At 29.6% G+C, this 24,389-nt stretch overlaps 1 protein-coding gene across 1 annotated transcript; it reads right to left on the bottom strand.

Moving 5' to 3' along the window:
• Positions 1-1,175: 1,175 nt before the first annotated feature.
• LOC131177287 (uncharacterized) lies at positions 1,176-1,855 on the bottom strand. Its single transcript, XM_058142251.1, has one exon. The coding sequence runs from the start codon at positions 1,581-1,583 to the stop codon at positions 1,377-1,379; it is 207 nt and encodes a 68-aa protein (XP_057998234.1). The 5' UTR covers positions 1,584-1,855; the 3' UTR covers positions 1,176-1,376.
• Between the last annotated feature and the right edge of the window lie 22,534 nt (positions 1,856-24,389).

The following is a 24,389-nucleotide window of genomic DNA, read 5'->3' as shown; positions in this document are numbered from 1 at the left end:
ATTAAAATTTAAAAAATAAAAAATAATTTTATTTTTTAAATAAATTAATTTTTTTATCAAAAAAATATTTTTTTTAATTTATTTTTTTAAATGGTTTAAAAACTTGAAAATACAGAAAATATTTTCTAATAAAATATTTTATGTGAAAGAAACGCAACATAGAGTGCAAAACCTTTGTCTCTTAATTTTCACATACTTTAAAATATATTTAAAGACCCATTAGATTAATCTTGATTTGCTAGTAGTAACTATTAATTACTATGAAATTAGCATTAAGATAAATTTGATTAATTAGTTAATCTGCAATTTCTTTTTTAATAATTTCGTATGATTCCTTTTCAAAGATGCGAATACATGTAATTTCAATTTTGAAAACATAATAATTGTACTGAAGGAATGATTTGGTTGTCAAGAACAGACTAGTTTTGTGGCAAGCTCTCAATCAAACAAATTTGTGGCCTTCAATGTTAAAAATATGGCACGTTTGTCAGAAATATTAAAGATAGCATTTATTACCATTATTTTTTTGTCTGACATTTTTTAGTATATATAATCGTTTATCACATTGAAATAGTCAAAATTATTTTAATTAAGTCTTTAATTTTATAAATCATTCTGGTTATATTATTTTTAATTTTATAAAAATTAAAATAAATTTTTATTTATTTAAATTTAATATATCATAAATTTAAAATAAAAAAAATATAATAAAATTTATTTATTAAATATATAAATTTTATATAATTATATTTTAAATTTATAATGAATAAATATGAACCAAAACTTGTGAATTTTATCTTTTTCATTTTAGTAGAAGGGAATTGAAAGAATAACTGGACCAACCACCACTATACAGTCCTATCATATTTTGAATCCAAGGATTCAAGTCGAATGAACTAATTGAGGCTTCTAATTTCTCAGTCTGGCTGCGCTAAACTGTTCATCACTGGCCTTTGCTTAATGCCTAAGTTTTGTGCTTAAAAAAATTAAAAAGAAAAAAAAGGAACAGAACAGCAAAACACAACCAACGGGAGTACATCATCCCTACTTTATCATGCTGAAGCCAATTGAGGATCCAATTTGGTAATTGGAGACGACTCTAATGGTATTGAGTTAAAGCATGCATTGAAAATTTTCCAAGACAGTTTTCAAGATTTCTCATATGCACAATAAAAGGAATAAGAGAAAACTCACGATTATTGAATCTCAAATACATCTTACATGAGCTAACTACATATGAATTGCAGCTTCTCAAGCTCACAACAAATGCATTAATAATGCATAAATCGAGTTACCTACAGATGTAAACAGAAAAGGAATAGAAGATTGTCCCTACTGCAGTCATGAACTAATCTGATATATAGTTCTAAAACTTTCTACCTGTAAGATTTAAGAATAGATCCACAAAATGTACAAATGATAGCTTTCCAAGATTTCCAATGAAATGGAATATAACAAAACCTTGTAGCAGTTCTCATGTCAGCCACGCTAGCTCCGCGACCGCAGGGCGAACAGGATCCGGCCACCGGCTTGCTTCTCTTAATCTTCCTTCTTTGGTCCACCAAGAAGCAGAAACAAACCATGAGGTTATGACGACTAGCCAGGTATCAGTAGTTTTCAAATTCGGGTTTCCACAAGGTATGGGAAGGCAAATAAATTATAAAGGAACGTGTTAAGGTCGAGATATTAGAGAATTTGGCGGCAGCGATACTAACCGCTGGATGATTGACACGTGGAAGGTTGTGAAAGGAGGAGTTAGATGCGTAAGTTTCCAGCTTTCATGCATTGGCAGAGGATAATCTGCATCAGGATCATGGTGTGGATGGTTGACAAGTGTACAATACAGTTGGGGTGTTTAAATTAATTAATTAATTGGATTCTGATACGGATCGTTGAGTAACAATTAAAACATGAGGACCACATAAAATTTATGTACTCTGTGACGTAGTAAATGTTCATTTGATGTTATAATTTGAATTATTATTAAAAATATTTATTCAGAATTTTAAATTTTATATTTTATTTTAAATTTAACATGTTTTAGATTAAATTTTTAAAATAATAAATAATTTTTAATTTAAAATTTTCCATAGCATGTAAAATTTTTTTTCTTAAAATTAATTATTTTAATCTCTCAACTATAATTCTAAACAAAATTTAATATAAAGGAAATACTATTGTTATTGTTTAAGTCAATTAATTATTTTATTTTATTTTAATTATATATTTAAAAAATATATAGCACTTGCCTTGTTGCGTTAATATTTTGTTGAGTTCTCCTTTACTCATCTAGGGATGAGTGCCTTCTTTTTTTTTTTTCTTTCAATTTTATTTCAGTTTTATTCATTAATATTAATTATTTTAAAAATAATTAATCATTAATAATTAATTATTTTTATATAATTTAAAATAAAAATATTTAATAAAAATAACTATTAAATTAACATTAAATATAATAATAACTACATTTTATTAGCTCTAATTAAAATATTTATTTAATATTTAAAAATTAAAAGAAATTATTTTTCATAAATTATATTTATAATAATTTTTAAATATTAATATAAATATTATATTATTAAATAATATAAATAAAAAATTAATAATTTCACTGATGTTTAAATGTTATATGCTGAATAAAACTTAAAAAAAAAATAAAATACGCAAAAATAGAGTAAAAAGTCATTTAACAATCAACTCTACATACCAAAATGATAAACATAATTTAGTGGTAGTTATGTATACGTTGAATTTAAATTTAAATTAATTATTTCTACTATAATCGATTATGAGAAATTTTATTTGAAATATATCTTAAAAATTAATTTATTTTCAAAATTAAATTATGAAGTACTTTAAATCGTATAATTTGCCATCTAATCGGCACGACAGCTGGTATAATTATGACAAAGCTGAACATTTTAATATAGGGCGAGAAGCTTTCTGATGCAAAGTACCAGTAGAATGGTGACTGCTAATGTTACAATTTGATGACTCTTTACAATTTAAGAGGAGTCTACTTATTCTAAATCAGCATATATATATATATATATATATATATATATATATAATATTTTTAAATGACTGGTCTCATATATAAAAAAAAATTAAAAAATATGAATTCTTAATTTTAATGAAAATAAAAAATTATTTAAATTAAATAATTTGTAAAAAATTAAGATTAAAAAACATTATACGAAATCCAGTAAATATAAAAGATCTAGATTTCGTCATATCCCAATAATTTAATAGTCCATTTATTGTTATTTTTTTTAATTTAATTACAGTACTGTCTCGTAATTTAATTTGAAGACAATACCTAAAATTGAGAGACACCCAACCACCCTTCAATATTGAAATGGGAGAAGGCATGATAGAAATATATATATTGCCGTAAAAATAAAAATAAAATAAAATAAATATTTTTTCTCTCAATGACTATGGTATATATAATCAAATATAAATTAGATATAAAATACCTTAACTTAGATATACATAATGATAGGATATTTAAATTTTAATTTGTATTATAAAATTCATGATATTTAATTTAAATAATATAAAATCTAGGTATGATATCATTTTATTAAATTTAAAAATTATATTTTTATGAATTATGTAATAATAGTTTTTGAGTTATTGACGTGTTATTTTGTGTAATTTAGATTATTAAAATTACACATTGTGAGAGAATAATTACATTTTTCTCTCATAATTGTCAACTTATTAAAGAGAATATAATTTTTTAATATAACAAGTATTATATCAATAAAAATAATCTAAAAACTTACTATTAAAAATTATAAAAATTTTTATATTATTTAAATTAAATATCAAAACCCTTTTATGTTATAAATTGAAATATGTATGTAATTTACCTTATAATCAAGGAAGAAGAAACTCTTCAAAAGGACAGAATAATCCAATACCCTCCTTGGATTTCAAATCGGTACATAGGCCACCAGAAGGCTAATTCAAATCGGTGCAAACAGTAATTTAATAGTCTATTTATTGTTGTTGAGTTTTCCTGTTAGAATTCATAAGTCTGCCGGCGATAAGAGGATGTGTCGACCGACTCTTTGCCTCATAGCATGATCCCTTCCGTGGGAACGACTCCATGGCGATGCTTGCTGCTTGCGCTGTGGAAATTATTCATACAATGTTCAACAAGTTGGAGAATTTTCAAGGGCGATTTTTTTTAATAAAAGTAAATAAGTTATTATTTAGGCTTCATTTATTTTGATTGAAAAATATGTTTTTATTTTTTTAGCGTTTAGAGTAATTAAAAAATGAGTCAATAAAAAAATTTTTATAATTAAAAAATTACGTAATTGTAACACCCTTAATTTTTAAATAATTATTTTATATATAAATATTAATATTTTATTGTATTAATTATTATGAGAAGTTATTTGAAATTTTTCTGAATTTTTAAAATCGGGTTTGATTTTCTTAAGGCAATAAATTTCATTAATTTTTTAAAATTAATTTAAAAACCACATGGTAAAACCAAAAATATAATTGGACTCTACAAATTTTTTAAAGTTTTTTAAAATTTTTCCAAAATTTTTAGGCCTCATTTTTTTATCTCAAGACAGAGTGAAAATTTAATTTTAGGTATTCTGAATCAAACCAGTCGAATTGGACCGGAACAAATCGGACCGATTGAATCGGACCAACCTTCTTCCTTTTTCCCCTCTCTCCCCTGCGCGCCCCGACACCTCTCCTTCTCTCTCCATTTTCTCCCTCCTCTCTTCTCCCCACTGTCAGCCATCACCTCCCCTCCCTTCCCTAATCACCGGCGCATCACCCCTAAGCCTCCCCCCTGCCAGCCAACGGCCCAGGTGGTTGGAAAATTGTGCTAAAGTCCTTCCCTTGGTGTGAGCGATGCTTTACTTTTTCTACCAAAATCTGGCCGATCCGGCCACAAATCGGACCAGGTTTTGTCCCAAACACCTTCTACTCTTCAAGAGCTTTCCATAGACATTAAGATCACAAATTTTCATTGGGTTGATTGTCCAATTTTTGCTAGAGAAAATTTAGCCCATTTCGATTTTTGGATTAAATTCACGGGAATTCCGAGAATACTGACGTGCTCTACCCGACAAGAGCTTCTTGACAATATAAATTTCAAAATTTTTTGACACCAAAATTTCGGTGTGTCCCACGAACTTCTCAATGATTTTTTGAGCTTTAAATGAGGTTAAATAATTTTGTAAATATTTTATTCTAACCCCTGGTGTTGTGGGCTTTGTGTAGGTACTTTCATTTTGCAGAAATTTAAACGTTGCTCGGATCTCTAATTTTGGGCCGAGCAGATAAACTGGCAGAACCACTTTAGAACTGGATCAAGATTATAGGCTACTCTACTATTTTCAGTAACCCCGAACGCGTTCTAAGCGTTAGAATTAGCGTAGGCAAACTCGAACCCTAAGTCTCTTCAGTTGTCTAGTGCCGGGTTTAAATTAAAAATCCATAAAATATTCGTGGGATGTTAGAAAATTATAATTCCTTTTGTATTAACTTTGTAATATTGTTAAAGGCCGCGGAGCAAAATTTTAGAAATTTAGAGCTTGTTTGAATGATTTATAATAAAATGCTAGTTATAGAGATTAAAATGTAATTTTTTAAATTTGTGAGTATTGACTGTTTGGAGGGCCCAGGAGGGGCCATATGATGTTGATGAGATGTGATTGTGGAAATTTGAGATTTAGAAGTGTTATTTGGATCTTTTTGCAGGTTGGGTAGGTCTTAGATATAAAGAAAACTCTGTCAGATTTTCGGCAAAACTTAGGATTGTCCCTTGATTCTTTAAAATTTTATTTTAAGTAAATATTGATAAAATTTTTGATATAATGTTTAGGTGAGCTGGGTCAGCCTTCCTCCTCCGCCCAGCCACTGTAGTAATTTATGGAGTACTGTGAGTAGATATTGATTTTATTTATAATTTTAATATTATTATATTCAAAGCATGTTCATGCATCACTTATACATATATGTATGTAGTAAATATTAGGCACGCTTTATATTGCATTTGTTCTTGATGATATTACTGTGATTATTGCTTTATGGCGATCTGGAGCTGTATGTATGAGTGGGTGTGTATATGGATATGGGTAGGACGTGTAGACGCGGATGGAGCTTAACTCGATGGGACCCGATCCTTATTATGGATAAGTTGGGACAGGCACGGCTTTGAGTTGATCTCGTTGGCCCTCAATTTTGGATATTAAGAGAAATTTCAGTTTTGAATTGATCTCGCTGGCAGAGGTTGGAACTAAGAGAGCTGTATAGGAGATCAGCTCCCATATATATATGTGTGTGAGTATGGATATAACACACGGGTGTGTGAGTACTCCAGATTGCCTTTGATGTGATTTACGACTTGATTTGTTTGAAATATGTGAAGATGATGCATTTCACTCTTATGATGTACTAGATATAGATAGTTATAGAAATTAAAAGTAAAATCAATATCTTACTCTATGAGTCGAACACTCACTCCTATTCACCCATATTTTTAAGTTACAGGAGAGCTTATTCTTGTTTTAACCTACTTCCTACCTCGCAGGTTTACTAGCTGTTATTTCCGTATTTTGTATTGTTAAATTTGAATTCTAGATCTCTGCATGTATAGAACCATTTTACTTGGCTTAGAATTGTAAGATTAATTAAGTTGGAATTGTAAACTTATTAATTTATGTATGTGGAATGAGTGGATGGAAGACTATGTTGGATGAGGAAGTTGGACTCCCATTTGATTTTATATTGATTTGTGGATGATTGTAAGGGTGAGCTAAGCTCCCCAAATAGCTTTATTTTGAGATTATAGGTCGAGTAAGTTGAAAACTCCCCGTTTGATGGTCCATGTTATGGCCGGACTCTGTCCGGTTGATTTCTTGAAATTGGGCTCAAAATATGGGTTTTATGGATGGGATAGTTATAGGCTTACTACGGATTTTGGAGGTTTTATGCTGACCCAAGTTCTAATATCGGTTCGACCCATAATTTGGGTCGTGATAGTCATTTTTTTGAAGTTTGATAATCTTAATAAAATATGAAAACACTCATATATATATATATATATATATATATATATATATATATATATATTAGTTTAATATTACAATATGAAAAATATTTTTTATAAAATTATTTAAAAAAATTATATGCAAATTATTTTTTGTGAAATAAAGCATTAATTTTATTAAAATTATAAATTATTATTTTTTTTGATATTTAACAGGTATCCCAATTTAATGAATTAGGATTAATCCTGTTCTCGACGAGTCAGCTCAATAAAAGATAAAGTACTCTTAATTCGTATCTCTTCCATCGATGATAATCGAATACTCGACTTCTTAAATAGTAAGAGTAGGAATCAATTATATTTAAAATATTATTTTCATAAAAACTGAAAACCCAACTTTTTTTTTTGTTGGCCCCGTATGTTTTCTTTTGATGGTTTTGATGGATTAAAGCAACAGGGTGTTCCATAATTAACATCAAGTGGGTACAGACTCTTTTCTGATAATTGTTAGAATTAAAAATTTTTCTAATAATTAATATATTAAACTTAATTAAGGGCATCATATCTCCCACTTCCCGAATAAACAAAAATTTTAGATATGTTAACCCCGTAATAGCCTTTGTATTTGCTTTGATTGTGCATTTCACTCATTATTAGTAGATTCATATATTTATAAGGTTAATTTCACTCATAGTCCCTTAATTTAAATGATTGTATTAATATCATTTTTTAATTTCAATTTGTATCATAAAAATATTCAAATTTTAATTTAGTATTAATAAAATCTCTGTAACTTGCTATTACAGGCTTCTAAGTCAGCTTATGGCTAAATTTCATTTATCATCCTTTAACTTAAATAGGTTTATCATAATTGTCTCTCAACTTTTATGCTCAGTTTAAACTTTTAAATCTTCATTTATTTTTTAATTATTTAAATAAAATCATACTTTTACAAATAGTTTAATATTTTTATAAATATTTACAATTAATTAATTAATTAATTAATTAATGTATCATATAAAAATATTATTTTTACATATATTATTTTTTAATTAAATTTTAAGTTAACATCTAAAAGATTTATGTGTAATTTATCTTAATTTCTTTTATTTATTTTAATCTAAGAAAAAAAATTAATAACAAATAATTATTTTATTTTCTTTTAAAAATACTTAAACCCTAACTAAGTATGAATGATTTAGTTTTTTTTATATAGGTTGATATTATATATAGTTTTTGTCTTTATTTGTTAAATTAGTAAAATAATATATCTACTTTTATTTATTATTTAGTACATTTTATATTAAAATTATTTATATATTAAATTAACTTTTAAAGATTTTTATGAGATAAATTAAAGTTGAAAGATATGTGTATTATATTTGTTGAAGTTGAGGGATGATAATTGAAATTTAGTCATAATTAACTTGAAAACTTGTAATAGTAGGTCACAAAGATTTTAATAATATTCAAATTAAAGTTTATGGATTTTTATGATATAAATTAAAGTTAAGGAACATTACTGATACAACCTACTAAGTTAAAGGCTTATAAGTGAAATTAAACCTATACTTATGAGAAATAATAAAATATTATATGATACTATTCTCAATAATCTCTCTCAAGTAAATATATCTATTTTTTTTTTATTAATTACAAGCGGAAGTATCTTCAAATATGAAGAAGAAAAGAAAAAAAAAAAAAAATTCTCTTTGATGAAGAATTTCCTACAAACAAAATCCACCGATCAAAGAACAGTAAATGAAATTGTAAACAAAAAATATTTTTCATGCAAATTAAACTTGAAGATTGAGAAGATAGATGAAAAACCAAAGATTAATATAGTTTATTAATTATGGCTTATAGAGGTGCGCTTTCAATTTCCATTTTAGGTTTGTCTAAAATTAAAATTAAATTGAATTGTCAATATAGTTTTTTTTTTTGATTTTATCTTTAAAATAAATTTTTATAATGAAAATCATAAAAAATCACACTTAAATTACTATTTAAGCTTTAAAGTTGGTTACTTAATATATAATGTATCATATAATATGTATTTTATTTATTTATTAATTATATAATTTTTATGTCTAAAAAATGCATATAATTAAAAATTAAACATATTGTATAATATATTAATTTTCTTATAATTAGATTTAATATATTTATAATTAAAATCATTAAAAAAATATGAAATAATATAAGATAATATTAAGTTGTATATAGTTTGTAATTAATATATATATATATATATATATATATATATATATATATATATATATATATATAATTATATGTTTATTAATTTATATTATAATTTTTTAAGTAAATTTATAGTACAACTTTAACTATATATAAATATATATAATTATATTAAAGTGATATATTTAAAATTATTAAAATATATATAATTAATTTTTTTTAATTCATTCTGATTTAGTATGAATTTGTTACGATTCAAAGATTCTAACAACCATCATATTTATTTTATTTTAAATAATCATTCATATTTATTATAGCTTGTAAAATATGAAAAATTATTTAATGCACTTAAAATATTCAACCAATTGATGATAAAATCAAAATTTTGATTTAAACGATTTATTGCTATTTGCCTGTAAATAATTGATATCTTATACCATTTGAAAAATGTCAAAAAAAGCCATTAGAGAAAAATTTATTCTCATATGTTGTTTTTAAATTCTTTTTCTAATTTGCTATATTTTTATTATTTTTATTCAAGATTTATTGGTTTCAATTCTCAAAACTTATTTATATTTTAATTAATTTATGATTCCCTATAATATTAAAAAAATCAATTGAATTTTGAATAAAAGTGGCTTGAACTAAAATTATTTTAAGCATAGTATTGTCATGTCTCGGACTAATATTTTAATTATTAATTATTTTATTATTATTTTCAATAGGATAATTTTTTTCATTTTAATTAAATAATTATATTTTTATGTAATAATTATCTCTTAATTATATTTTTGATTACTCACAAAAATTTTTATATAAAAATTTAATTATAAATAAAAATATTAAAAAAAATAAGTTATAATATCAAAATTATGAATATATTTTTTGTAAAATGATATTTATTTTTTAAAATTTATTAAATTAATAAAAATAATGACACTCATATATTGTATATTTATTTAAAAGTTAACTTTTATGAAATTTATGTATTTTATATTATAAATTTATAAAAAGCGATAATAAATTTTGTGAAAAGATTATTTTAAAAAAATATCATATTAATAAAAAAAAGAGTTATAACACTTTATAAAAATATAAAAATATAGTATTTTAAATATAGTATAATTAAAATAATATTTTTAATTAATAATAATGTTATATATTTTTATTATTATTAAAATTAAATAATTCAATTCATTATTATATTTAGTTAAAAAATATTATATTTATATATTTTGAAAATATCATTATTTTTTCATTAATTAAATATATTTTCTATAAAATATTAAAAATATAAATATCACTTTATATAAATTTATAAAATAAAATATAAGAATTTCAATATTTCATAGTGTATAAATTATTTTTACAAATTAAGCAATTTTGTTAAATTTTAAATAAAATAATAATAGAAACTGTAGTAAATTTATGTATAAAAAGAATTAAATAAAATATTTTAACTAAGTAAATTATAAATTAATTAAAATTATTATTATTATTATTATTATTATTATCATGAAAGATTAAAATTTTACTTAAATTAAATTAATAAGAAAGAAATTTAAATGAAAATTAATTTAATAATAATAAAAATAACAATTTATCATTATTTAAATTGTAATTAAAAATCATGGGCATTCCACTAGTTAATAAATAAATCTGAAAACGCGATGATTCAAAGCCGAAAGCCCAAAAAAGCAGACTTCAACCTTCAAAGTCTGACTCTGACATCATTTGCTGATTTTCACTCTACATAAACAAACGAAACAACTCCTCCACCACACGTGATGTCACTGAACAAGTTCTCGTTTTGCATCAGAAATGCAAACATGGACCGGTCAAACCTAAGAAATCCCAGTCGCGGAACCACGTCGGGGCCTTAGATTCTTGTTTTTGGTATAAATCCTGAGGTGGGTATTGCTAAACATTTGGTCTCTGCATTTGGGTGTATTATAAGTTTCTAAAGAGATCAAATCATGGAAAACGAGAACAAGTACGCTAAAGAATTGGATGTGGCAGTTAGAGTTGTTCATATGGCTTGTTCTCTTTGTCAGAGAGTGCAAGAGGGGCTGCTTACCGTGAGTACCGACCAGGTTAAGTCTAAGGAGGATGATTCTCTGGTTACTGTTGCAGGTACTTTAATTTTGAATTTTGTGTTTTTATTTTTAAAAATGGTAAAGTGCTTTGAATTGGATGTTCTGTTATGGGTTTGTTTTGGTTTTTGTGTTCTTGGGGACGGGGGTAATCAGCAATTCAAATGTGTCGCCTGATTGTTGTTAATTTAGGGGTCTTGAATTTTTGGTTGCTGATATAGTGTGGGATTAGAAGAAAATTGCAGAAAGGAAATTGAATATATTCAAAATGAGTGCTTGGAAATATTTACTTCATTGTGCTTTATGGCTGATGCAGCTATCTGGCATTTCATTCACGCGCTTTCATTTTCTGGAGATAAAGTAAAACTCATAAGTAGAGCTCATAAGTTTTACTATTTTCAACTTAGAAACGTTGTGTTTCTTGTGGCAACTAAGTTGAGGTTAACTTTTAATGATGCTAATGCGTGAAATTTGGTGCTTTCTTTTTTCTCCTCCATATCTATGGTCAATATAGCATTGTTATTATGAGCTTATTTAATCTTAATTTATTGAAAAAAAAACCATGACTTTGTTGATAATTTAATTATGGTGCTTGCTTGTTATGTGCTCCATATTACTTGTGTCTACCACTATGAATGTGCAATTAGTTCCATGATAGAATTATATTTATAAGATGCCAGTGAGAATGTGTTGCTGTTGTGCCTCTTTAGGTGAACATTTGTATAAGGGTTTTTTTTTCCTTACCGGTCATATAAGTTGGTAGTTTTGTGAATAAGGTATTATTATGAATTTAAGAAACATAAGAAAAATGTGTTCTTTGTTATTGTTATTTGGAGCTTAGTTAAAAAAACATTCAGCTTAAATGGTATTGGTTTTTGCTTACCCTTATATTATTGTTGAGGTAGTCAAGTGTATGTTATTTACAAAATAAATACAAAGGAGGCAAGCTTTATCTCTAATTTTAGTTCTCATTGGTATCAAAGGATACCTAGTGCATGAAGCATCCCACACTTGTGGGCTCTAGGGAGGATTGATATATGCAGCCTTACCCCTGCTTTGTAGAGAGGCTGTTTCCGTGGCTCAAACCCGTGACCTCCAGGTTACAAATGGAGTAACTTCACCTTTACACTAAAACCACCCTCACTTTTCATTACTATTGTTGAAAAAAATTGGGCAGTTGTGAATCATGAAAAACTGAACTTGTAAGAGCAGTTTATTTTATTTTATTTTATTTTATATAATCAGTTGAAGAATTGTTTGATGCTGCCATGCTGGATGGTACAATATCAGTGGTAGGATTAACATGCTTCAGTTCTTAGTGAATAGTTAATTCATCACCTTGTGTTTGGAATTTAGATTTCTTGGAGGTACTGTTTGATGCTCTATGAAATTTGAGCTGAAGTGAGATGAAATATTTTGAAAAGGTTTTGAGATGGGTGGATAATGAAAGCCCTTAGTATGAGTATTTGGCACAATTTTATTAAGGTTCGATACCCATCATATATGACAAGGGTGCTACTTGATGTTGTTGTATATCTGGATCATAGAATTAAGAAATCATAATGGCAATCTGTATATCAATATGCTGGCATGTTGAGTTAATAGGTAAGCTCGAACAAAGTGGTGGGAGTTCAAAGGAGTAAAGCAAGTGAAGTTCAAAAATGAGCTTCTCGAGTCCGAAGCATAGAAGCTGGATGTGGAGGCCAATGATATGTGGATACAGGTGGCATCAAAGATTAGAGAAATAGCTAGAAAAGTACTTGGAGAGTCTAGAGGACATGGACCACCCTCAAAAGAGAGATAGTGGTGGAATGAGTAAGTATAAAAGGCAGTGAAGAGAAAGAGGGAATAGTATAAGAAATTACCTAAGTGTGATAATAATGAGGCATATAAACAGTACAAGATAGCAAAGAAAGAGGCAAAAAAGGCAGTTAGTCAAGCAAGAGCACAGGCCGTTGAAAAGTTGTATGAGAAACTTGGAACTAAAGAAGGGGAGAAATATATTTATTGATTAGCAATGAGGAGAGAAAAGAAATGTCAAGATCTCAGTCAAGTTAGGTGCATTAAGGATAAAAAAGGAAAAATATTGGTGAAAGATGAGGACATTAAAGAAAGATGGAGAAATTATTTTGATGATCTCTTTAACAATAGTCAAAGTAGTAATAGCGTGAATATAGATTACAGAGCAATAAAATAAAATGTGAATTATACTAGAAGGATTAGATCTTTAGAAGTAAATGAAACACTTAAGAAAATGAAAGTGGGTAAAACCTGTGGACCCGATGTAATACCAATTGAAGTGTGGAAGTGTTTGGGAGATATGGGAGTGGCATGGTTAACTACATTGTTTAATAAGATTCTAAACTCAAAGAAAATGCCTGATGAATGGAGTATGAGTATTTTAGTACCTATTTTTAAAAATAAGGGAGACATACAGAGTTGCTCAAACTATAGGAGAATTAAACTCATGAGCCATACTATGAAGTTGTGGGAGAGAATTGTGGAACATCGACTACGTCATGACAATTCTATCTCCCCTAATCAATTTGGCTTCATGTCCGGTCGTTCAACTATGGAAGCGATCTTTCTCATTAGAAACTTGATGGAGAAATATAGAGATATGAAGAAAGATCTCTTGATGGAGAAATATAGAGATGTGAGGAAAGATCTACACATGGTTTTTATCGATTTGGAAAAGACTTATGATAGTATTCCAAGAGATGTCTTATGGAGAGTGTTAGAACAAAAATAGACCCCACAAGCTCAAAGGAGCATAGATTTTGATGATACCAAAACTCAACTAGAATCAAACTAACATTGTTTTAAGTGTTGTGTATCTCAAAGAAAAAGGACAAAAGGATTTCATGATGGATTCGTGCTTATGAAGAAAGGATGACATTCTAAGGATAACACAAGACGAAGCAAAAGAGATAAAAGAAGAAAAGGCTACCTTCCAAGGCTGTATTGGAAATCAGAATTGAAGGTACATATAGTATTAGAGTTAGTTTTATTTCTTAGGATTACTTGTGAAAAGAATTGAGGAGTAAAAGTCAATGATCCTTATTTTCAATCCCTCAAATGATTTTTCTTTTAAACATCATTATTATTGGCCTAAAAAATGTTTAACTATGATTTGGTGTGAAGTTTTATAGTTTTGAAAGTTATGCAGAAAAGTTTTCCTGGTATGCTAACTGGTTTGCTACTTATTTTAGTATGCTAACTGGTTTGCTATTTTCTCAAGTACACTAACTGTTTCAACTCTGCACAACATCGCAGAAAACGACAAAATAACGGCTATTTTCTTGAAATTCGTATTTGTAACGTTCAAATGAGTTCGCAACGGTAGAAAACGTTCCAAAGCTATAAATACACCTTCCTTTGGCCATTTTGCACTTAATGAAAGTCCCTCTACTGTTCAAAATCTTTAAAGCTTTCATTCAAAGTGCTCAAAGTGATTTATTGCTCATCATTGGCTTATTTACTCAACTCTTCTTTATAGTTTCTGTTGTATTGAGTGAGAGTGAGTTTTAAACACATTATTATCATTTGTGAGAGGTCATTCAAGCACCTATTGAAGCTTGGTTGTTAAAAGTGTTTGGGATAACACTTGGTAGAAGTGTGAAGCTACTTGTAAAAGCTTTGTTGAGAAGATTTGTAAAGGGCTTTGTCTCTTGCCTTGAAAAGAGAAGAATAGTGGAGTGAAGACTCAAAGTGGGATCTTTGAGAGAGTGGATGTAGGCTAGTTAAAGCCGAACCACTATAAAAATTCCAGTGTTCATTTTCTCAACTCTTGCTCTTTACATTTATGCAATTTAGCTTTATGATTGATATACTTTTGCTGATATGAAAATTGATATCATATGCTGTTGATCTTCTTCTTTGTATGAGAAAAAGCAGTTCTTGTTAAATGCGCTTTTCTTGCTAATTTGTTGATATCTGATATATTCTGCTGGTTATACATGTCTTTGTCGGATAGGATATTTGGTATCTTGCTCTGGTTCTTTGTATTAAAAGCGTATTGATTCTTGATATATTTCTTGAATGCTTATATAGTCTGTTATATCGATTATCGATTGCATATAGCTTAACCTTGAGTCAACTTGTCAATAGAGCTATATTGTTCATTTCTCACATTAGTTAATTTAGTTGAACCTAGCTGCAATTTTCAAAGGTTTTGAGCAAGAACTGAAAATTATTTTTTAAAGTCCAATTCACCCCCCTCTTGGACATCATTTAGGACATCAATTTGGTATCAGAGCTTGTCTCTCTTGCTTGAGGATTAAACCCCTTAGAGTGATCCACACACATGGCTAGTTCATCTAGAAGTCATTTGGTATACACCCCTTAGCTGAAGGTTATTCCATCACTAGACCACCACTTTTTAATGGTACAAATTACTCCTTTTGGAAAACTAGAATGAGAAACTTTATACAATCTGTTGACATTGATGCTTGGAGAATAGTTAAAGATGGTCCTTATATTCCTTATAAAACCAGTGAAGGAACTGTACAAATTCCTAAAGCTGAAGTTGAATTTGATGATAATGATTGGAAGAAAATTTCTACAAATGCCAAGGCTATTAATATTCTTCATTGTGCTCTTTATATTAATGAGTATAATCGTGTTTCAGGATGTCAAACTGCAAAAGAGATATGGGACAAACTAGAAGTCACATATGAAGGAACTGATGTGGTAAAAGAGTCAAAGGCAAACCTCCTCATCCGTGATTATGAATTATTTGAGATGAAACCTGGTGAAACTATTCTTTGAGATGAGTACAGTTACTGGACCTTGTAAATCTACTTAAAGCTCTTGGAAAGAGATTTGAAGAACAAGAACTTGTAAAGAAAATTCGAGGTCTCTTCCAAAGGCGTGGGAAGCAAAGACTACATTATTCAAGACACCAAGGATTTGGAAAATACACCTATGATGAGCTGATTGGTTCTCTCATTGCACATGAGATGATTTATAAGAAAGATGAGAATGAAGGTGATCAAAAGAAAAAGAAAGGGATAGCTTTCATATCCAAAAAAGTAGATGAGAAAAAGAAAAATGTTGCTCTTAAAGCTAGTTCAAGTGATGATTCAAGTGCTTCAAGTGATGATGATGAAGATATGGCTATGATAGTCAAAAGATTCAAAAGAGCATTTAGAAAAGGTGGAAGCAAATACAAGAAATTCACAAAGAAATATGCTCCAAAGACTCCAAATCATTCAAGTGAAATAGTTTGTTATGAGTGTAACAAACCAGGCCACATTAAGCCAAAGTGTCCTACATTGAAGAAGAAAAACAAGTTTAGAAAGGACAAAAGCAAAAAGGCAATGGCGGCAACATGGAGTGATAGTGACTCTTCATCAAATGATGAAACAAGTGACAAAGAGCAAGCAAATACTTGTATGATGGCAATTGATGAAAAAGGTGAAAGCTCACACATCGAAGATAGTGAAAATGAGGTAAATCTTGAACTTTCTAATGTTAATGAATTAGAACTTGCATTTGTGAAGACATATGATAAATATAGAACTTTTAAAAAGAAATGCAAAATTTTAGTTCATGAAAATTGTGCTTTAAGATCAGAAAATATTTCATTGAGTATGGTTTCAAAGGAAAATGAATTTTATAAATCTCAAATGAAATTATTTAAGGAAGTTAATGATGAGCTTCTAAGATCAAAAAAAGTATGTGAACAACTTCTTGAGAAAAACAGAATTCTTGAGGAAAAGTTGAATCTTTGACAAGAGATTTATCTAAATTTACAAAAGGAAAAGAAACACTTGATATACTTCTTGGGAATCAAAGATTTACAAATGAAAAATCTGAAATTGGATATGATGGATTTATGAAGTATGGAAAATACAAACAATTTTTTGTTAAAGCTACATCCTTTTCTCAACCAAGTATTACATGCTTTTATTGCAATCACAATGGTCATATGATTAATGCTTGTCCTATTAGGAAAGGAACCTTTAAGGCAAAGAAAGTATGGGTGCCTAAAGGAACTTTACCTAATGTTACTAACATTCAAGGACCCAAAGTTGCTTGGGTACCTAAGAACGATTAAGCGATTTCAGTGCGCCTAAGGAGTATCTTTGGAAGCAGAACATTGGTACATTGATAGTGGTTGCTCTAGGCACATGACAGGAAATAAAGGCAAGTTTTCCTCTCTTACCTTGAAAGAAGAAGGTTATGTGAAATTTGGTGATAAAAGCAAAGCTAAAATTGTTGGATGTGGAACTATTGGTAAAAATCCTTGCATTGAGAATGTTGCATTAGTTCATGGATTAAAGTATAATCTTTTAAGTGTTAGTCAACTATGTGATAATGGTTTTAAAGTGATTTTTACTTCTACACATTGTGAAATTCATGGAAATAATGTTATGTTTGCTGGTGCTAGAATAGATAATATTTACCTACTTGATTTAACAAGTCTTGAAGAAAATTGTGAAACATGTTTTATGACTTCAGATGATAGTGCATGGTTATGGCATAGAAAATTAGGACATGCTAGCATGAGTACACTTGCTAAACTTTCTAGAAAGAACCTTGTTAGAGGACTTCCAAAGCTAAGATTTGAAAAAGAATTTCAATGCAAAGCTTGTGCACTTGGTAAACAAACAAAATCATCTTTTAAATCAAAAAATGTTGTAACTACGTCTAGACCATTGGAATTATTACATCTTGATCTTTTTGGTCCAATCACACCTAGAAGTCTAGGAGGCAAGGCATATGCATTTGTAATTGTTGATGATTTTTCAAGATTCACATGGACTTTCTTTCTTGCTCATAAAGATGAAACCTTTGATATATTTGAAGCTTTTTGCAAAAGAACTCAAAATGAAAAAGGATATTGCATTACATCTTTAAGGAGTGATCATGGAAAAGAATTTGAAAATAATTTGTTTGAAAATTTCTGCTCTCAAAATGGTATTTATCATACATTTTCAGCTCCTAGAACTCCACAACAAAATGGAGTTGTTGAAAGGAAAAATAGATCTTTGCAAGAAATGGCAAGAACAATGCTGAATGAAAATAGTTTACCAAAATATTTTTGAGCGGAAAGTGTAAATCTGACATGCTACATTTTAAACGAGTTTCCATTAGAGCTATTTTAAAGAAAACTCCTTATGAACTTTGGAAAGGAAGAAAACCCAATATTGCATATTTTCATGTCTTTGGTTGCAAATGTTACATTTTGAATAACAAAGACAGCAATCTCAAGAAATTTGATGCTAAATCTTGTGAAGGAATATTTCTAGGATATTCAACAAATAGCAAAGCATATAGGATCTTCAATAGAAAAACATTGACCATGGAAGAATCAATGCATATACTTTTTGATGATGCTAACACTTCCTTGCAAAGGAAAGATTCTTGTGATGATGAAATTGAGCAGATTTTAAATTCAAAGAATTCGAATAATGATGAGCTTGAATCAAAAGAACAAGTGGAGGATGATCAAAATGACAAAGAAGAAGAACTACCTTGCTCCACAAATGTTGAAATTCAAGATGACTCCCAACCAAATGTGGAAGAACTACAAATTGAGGAACCTCAACATCAAGATATTCCACAAGAATGGAGATACCATAGAAATCATTCCAAAGATGACATTCTTGATAGTCCATCACAAAGAATGATGACAAGAGCTCAACTTAGAAGATATTTTGGTAATGTTGCTTTTGTTTCTCAATTTGAACCCAAAACATATGATGATGCTCAAAATGATGAAAATTGGCTTTTTGCTATGCAAGAGGAATTAAATCAATTTGAAAGAAACAAAGTTTGGAAACTTGTTCCTAAACCTAAAAAGCACACTGTTATTGGAACTAAATGGGTATTTAGGAATAAGATGGATGAAAAAGGACATGTAGTTAGAAATAAAGCTAGACTAGTAGCTCAAGGATACAACCAAGAGGAAGGTATTGATTTTGATGAAACCTTTGCTCCGGTTGCTAGAATTGAAGCTATTAGAATGTTGTGTGCATTTGCATGCTTTATCAAATGGATGTTAAAAGTGCATTTTTAAATGGATACATTGATGAAGAAGTTTATGTAGCTCAACCTCCTGGTTTTGAAGACCCTCACTTTCCAAATCATGTTTACAAGCTCACTAAAGCTCTCTATGGTTTAAAGCAAGCTCCTAGAGCATGGTATGAGAGACTTAGTAAATTCTTACTTCAAAATGATTTTAAAAGAGAAAAAGTGGATACTACTCTTTTCATTAAGAAAATTGGAAAAGACATGCTTATTGTGCAATTTATGTAGATGATATTATTTTTGGTGCTACTAACCATTCTCTTTGTAAGAAATTTTCTAACATGATGAAAAGTGAATTTGAAATAAGTATGATGGGTGAACTTACCTTCTTCCTTGGATTTCAAATTAAGCAAATGAAAGATGGAATTTTTATAAATCAGTCCAAGTATATAAAGGATATGCTAAAGAAGTTCAAAATGGAGGATATGAAAAGTGTTGGAACTCCCATGAGCTCAACAATTAAATTGGAGAAAGATGAAAAAGGTAAAGAGGTAGATAACAAATTTTATAGAGGTCTGATTGGTTCTTTACTCTACTTATGACATCTAGACGGATATTCATTTTAGTGTATGTTTATGTGCAAGATTTCAGTCATGTCCAAAAGAATCTCATCTTATAGCATTTAAGAGAATTTTTAAATACCTCATTGGCACTCACAATATTGGCTTGTGGTATCCAAAATGTGAATCATTTGATCTTATTGGTTATAGTGATTGATTTTCTTTGGTAGTAGATTAGATAGAAAAAGCATACGGAACTTGTCAATTTCTAGGTCATGCATTAGTTTCATGGCACAGTAAAAGCAAACTTCATTGCACTTTCTCTGCAGGAAATTTGAATATATTGCATTGGAAGTTGTGTTACCTGATTTTGTGGATGAAACAACGACTTGAAGACTTTGAAATTAAATTTGATCACATTCCCATAAGATGTGACAATACTAGTGCTATAAACCTATCAAAAAATCCTGTTCAACACTCTAGAAGCAAGCATATTGAAATTAGACATCATTTTATTAGGGATCATGTTCAAAATGGTGATATTCAAATCGAATTTGTCCCTTCGGAAAAATAGCTTGCTGACATTTTCACAAAGCCACTTAGTGAGGAAATTTTTTGCAAAATAAGAAGAGAACTTGGTATGGTTGATGCTTTTGATTAAGTTTTGATGTATTCTCATGTTTCCATATGAAAATGAAGTGATATATGTTGATTTGCAGTGTTGAAAATGCATTCTGATATTTTTGTTGAAATTTGAAAAATTAGGTTATATCGGATATGAGCGATGTCTGCAGAATTTGCTCTCGATGGCATACTAATCCGTTTGCTAATTTTCTTGTTTGCTAAACGCTTTACCACTGCTCCTACTTTTTCGTTGGCAAACTGGAAGTCAGGTCTGATTGCTCTAAAACTCTAAAATTATTTTTTTTCTCGAAGCGCCTATTCTGCATGTTTAAAGCCCATATGACTTAAATACCCCTCTACTTAAAGTATTGCATCATTATGTATTTAAGGGCAAAATGGACTTTTTAACACTTTGATTTGCGCGGGATTAAAATTTTCTTCTGAACCATCAGTCTTCGCCGTTTCTCCTCTGCTACGCTACCTATTCCTGCAAAACCTCTGATTCGTCTTTTGATTTTTAAAATTCAAAACTCCTCTTTCCGTCGTTTCGTATCTCAGAACCCGAACGGCTGCCTTTCTCTTTCTACTCACAAAACCATTTCGGTCGCACCATTCCAAGCCATCGTCTCTCTTCATCGTTCTCAAATACTTCCGAAACCCTTTGGCAGTAAATCGATTAAATCGATCATTTACAGAAAGAAAATCCCCGAAATTTTTCGTTTCCTTTATTTCACTGAATCTGCCGAAAGAAATCATTTGCTGTTGGTTATTTTTCTTTGTCGATTCGCACACTCTGTTTCAGTATATTTCAGGTATAAAGTCTAAACTTTTAATGGAATCGTGTTTCATATTCTTCTATGCCTGTTTGTTCTGCTTTCGTAATATGCTGATAATTTTTTATTCTGCTTGATTTGCTCTCGCCTGTTTGTTCTGTTTTAGCGCTCAGTTGTTAATTTTTTTGGGCATTAACATTTCGTGAAATATGGTATATAAAAATAAATCGACTGCCATGGATTCGTAAGAACCCGAATATTTTTTTTCCTTGCTGTCTGTTCTAATTTTTTCTGTCATTGCGCTCTGTTGTGATAAATGGATGTTGATATGCTTAAAATTGATTATATATATAAATATATATATATTGGCTGCTCACATCGCTAAATTTATAATCTCAGTCTTCACTGTCCTTACGGCCTATTTTGCTTCTGAGATTGATTATGGCACGAGACAAAGGAAAAGGGAAAGCCAAAATCACCACATACTCATCATCAAACTCAACTGACGCAAGTATCCCTGCGTCACCACCTCCACAAAAAGATGCTCCTCTGGTAATTGGTAAACCAAAAGAAACAACCAATAAAAGATCAAGCGAGCCAGTCCAAGAAAAGGGAACCAAAAAGAAAAAGATTTCAAAAGCTCCAGTTGTGCATATGGAGAGGGCTATTCATGAGCCAAGGTACATTCGCTTTGCTTTTGTTGAAGTTTCCGTTCCTTTGCAATCTTTGTTTGAGTATCAAAAATGGGATAAGCGTGTTTTGATCTTTGAAGGAGTATATGTGGACTTAGTGCAAGAATTCTATAAAAATTTGAGGTTGATGATTCGACAAAGATGAGTCTTTTAAGGTAAAAATGAAAGGGACAATTTATGAAGTGACGGTAGCTAGATTAGCTAAAGCCCTAGGAATTCCAAGTGGGAACAAAATCTGCTCCCACAAAGATGTTTTCTTGTTGGTGGATTTAACAAGCGGGATTTTGAGGGTGAAGTGTTTAAAGGAGAAGTGAAGGATAAGACTAGCATTACACATGCTCATCAACACATAAAAATTCTACAAAGTTTTATCAATTATGTGTTGAATCCTAGAAACTGCAGTCACAACTAATTGAGAAAACTTGACCTAAGAATAATATGGCATATAGTGAACCAAATTGAGTTTAATCTTGCCTATTTTATCTTTGAAACAAATCATGAAATGGAAGCCACCCTATAAGCTACCCTATGCTCATCTTCTAAATGGTCTATTTAGAGACTTTGGGATACCTTTAGGCGAGAAACTTAGGACCAATATGATCCCAATTACTAGTTGCAAAAAGATGATGATGGTAGAAAGCTTAGATTTGAGCAAGGTGCTAGCTCCAAAGATAGTGCAAGTGGTACTTTCAATGTTGAAGGTATTCTGGAGGAAGTAAATAACTTAAGAGAATTTGTTGAAATGGAACGTGGAGAGATGCATAAATTTTGAAGTTTTCATTATATTATTATGAATGCTCTTGACTCTAAAGTTGATGGATCTTTGATGTTGATGTACAAGATTGTGGAAGATTTGTTTAAAATCAAAGTCCATTTGGGTATTTCAACCATCGAATTTGGAGAAACCGATAAGGTTGCTCTTGGTTCTGTTCCTCTAGCCGAGAAAGTGAAAGAAAAGGAGAAAGAGAAAGAAACAGAGGAAGAAGAAGAAAGAAGAGGAAGAGGACGAAGAAACAGAAGAAGAGGAAGAGAAAGACACTGAAGAAGAAGAAGAGAAAGAGGAAGAAAAGGAAGAAGAGGAAGAAGCTGAAGCAGAAAAAGATGAAGATGAATCTGATGATAAGAATGGTAATGGAGGTAGCAAAGAAGGTAGTGGGAAAGACATGAGTGACTCAGTGCGAGGTAACACGAGACACTGCTCCTGCTGCTCTGCAAAAGGAAAGGGCAAAACAGCTCAACAAGAACAAAGACGCAAAAGCAGAAGAGGAACTGGTAAACCCTCGGCAAAAGACTAAAGCGGCAAAAAGTCTGCGGTGAGTGCAGGTACTCTTGAGTTAGCGGTGGGCCTATTGTTCCTTTGACACCGGGCTGAATTGGTCTTGCAATTCTTCAAACTTTGAGTGACAAACCTATCAAGCCCAAAAAGCTGAAAATGGGTGCTCCAAAACCAATCAGAAGAAGTTCTAGGCTGAAAGGATGAACTGAATTTTAATTGAATTTTGTCTAACAGTATGTCTGTTAGTTTGCTACTTAGTCTGCTACTTTTGATTTTTCTGAACTTTAAATTAGTTTGCTATATCAGTTACTATTTTGACTGTTTATTCACTGCACCTAAACTGAATTTTGACTTATTCACACATGCATGATTTCTCCCATATTCTTTTGATGCTGACAAAAAGGGGGAGAAAAGTAATGAATGAGTAATCTTGTTGATATTACTTGTGGTTGATATAGTTTGTGACTACTCATGGTTGATATAGTTTGTGAATAGTATATTGTTGATATTGCTTGTGAATGATATACAGTTTGTGATTAGTGTGTATATTGTGCATATTTAGTTAATATCTTTAGTCACACTTGACTCCTTAAGAAAATGCTTATGAATATTTTATTGAAATTATTAAGGGGGAGTTATTTGTGATTAATTGTTGATATAAGCACATACATAGGGGGAGTTATTCTCTCATATACATTCATACACATACTCACACTTACTTATATTTACATGGTGATTCAATTGAGTTTTGTCATCATCAAAAAGGGGGAGATTGTTGACCCCACAAGCTCAAAGGAGCATAGATTTTGATGATACCAAAACTCAACTAGAATCAAACTAACATTGTTTTAAGTGTTGTGTATCTCAAAGAAAAAGGACAAAAGGATTTCATGATGGATTCGTGCTTATGAAGAAAGGATGACATTCTAAGGATAACACAAGACGAAGCAAAAGAGATAAAAGAAGAAAAGGTTACCTTCCAAGGCTGTATTGGAAATCAGAATTGAAGGTACATATAGTATTAGAGTTAGTTTTACTTCTTAGGATTACTTGTGAAAAGAATTGAGGAGTAAAAGTCAATGATCCTTATTTTCAATCCCTCAAATGATTTTTTCTTTGAAACATCATTATTATTGGCCTAAAAAATGTTTAACTATAATTT

The sequence above is a fragment of the Hevea brasiliensis genome, unplaced genomic scaffold (genome assembly GCF_030052815.1).
Source record: "Hevea brasiliensis isolate MT/VB/25A 57/8 unplaced genomic scaffold, ASM3005281v1 Scaf393, whole genome shotgun sequence".
NCBI lineage: Eukaryota > Viridiplantae > Streptophyta > Magnoliopsida > Malpighiales > Euphorbiaceae > Hevea > Hevea brasiliensis.
Note: the sequence above shows the minus strand (reverse complement) of the source record. Positions and strands in the feature narration are given on the sequence as shown.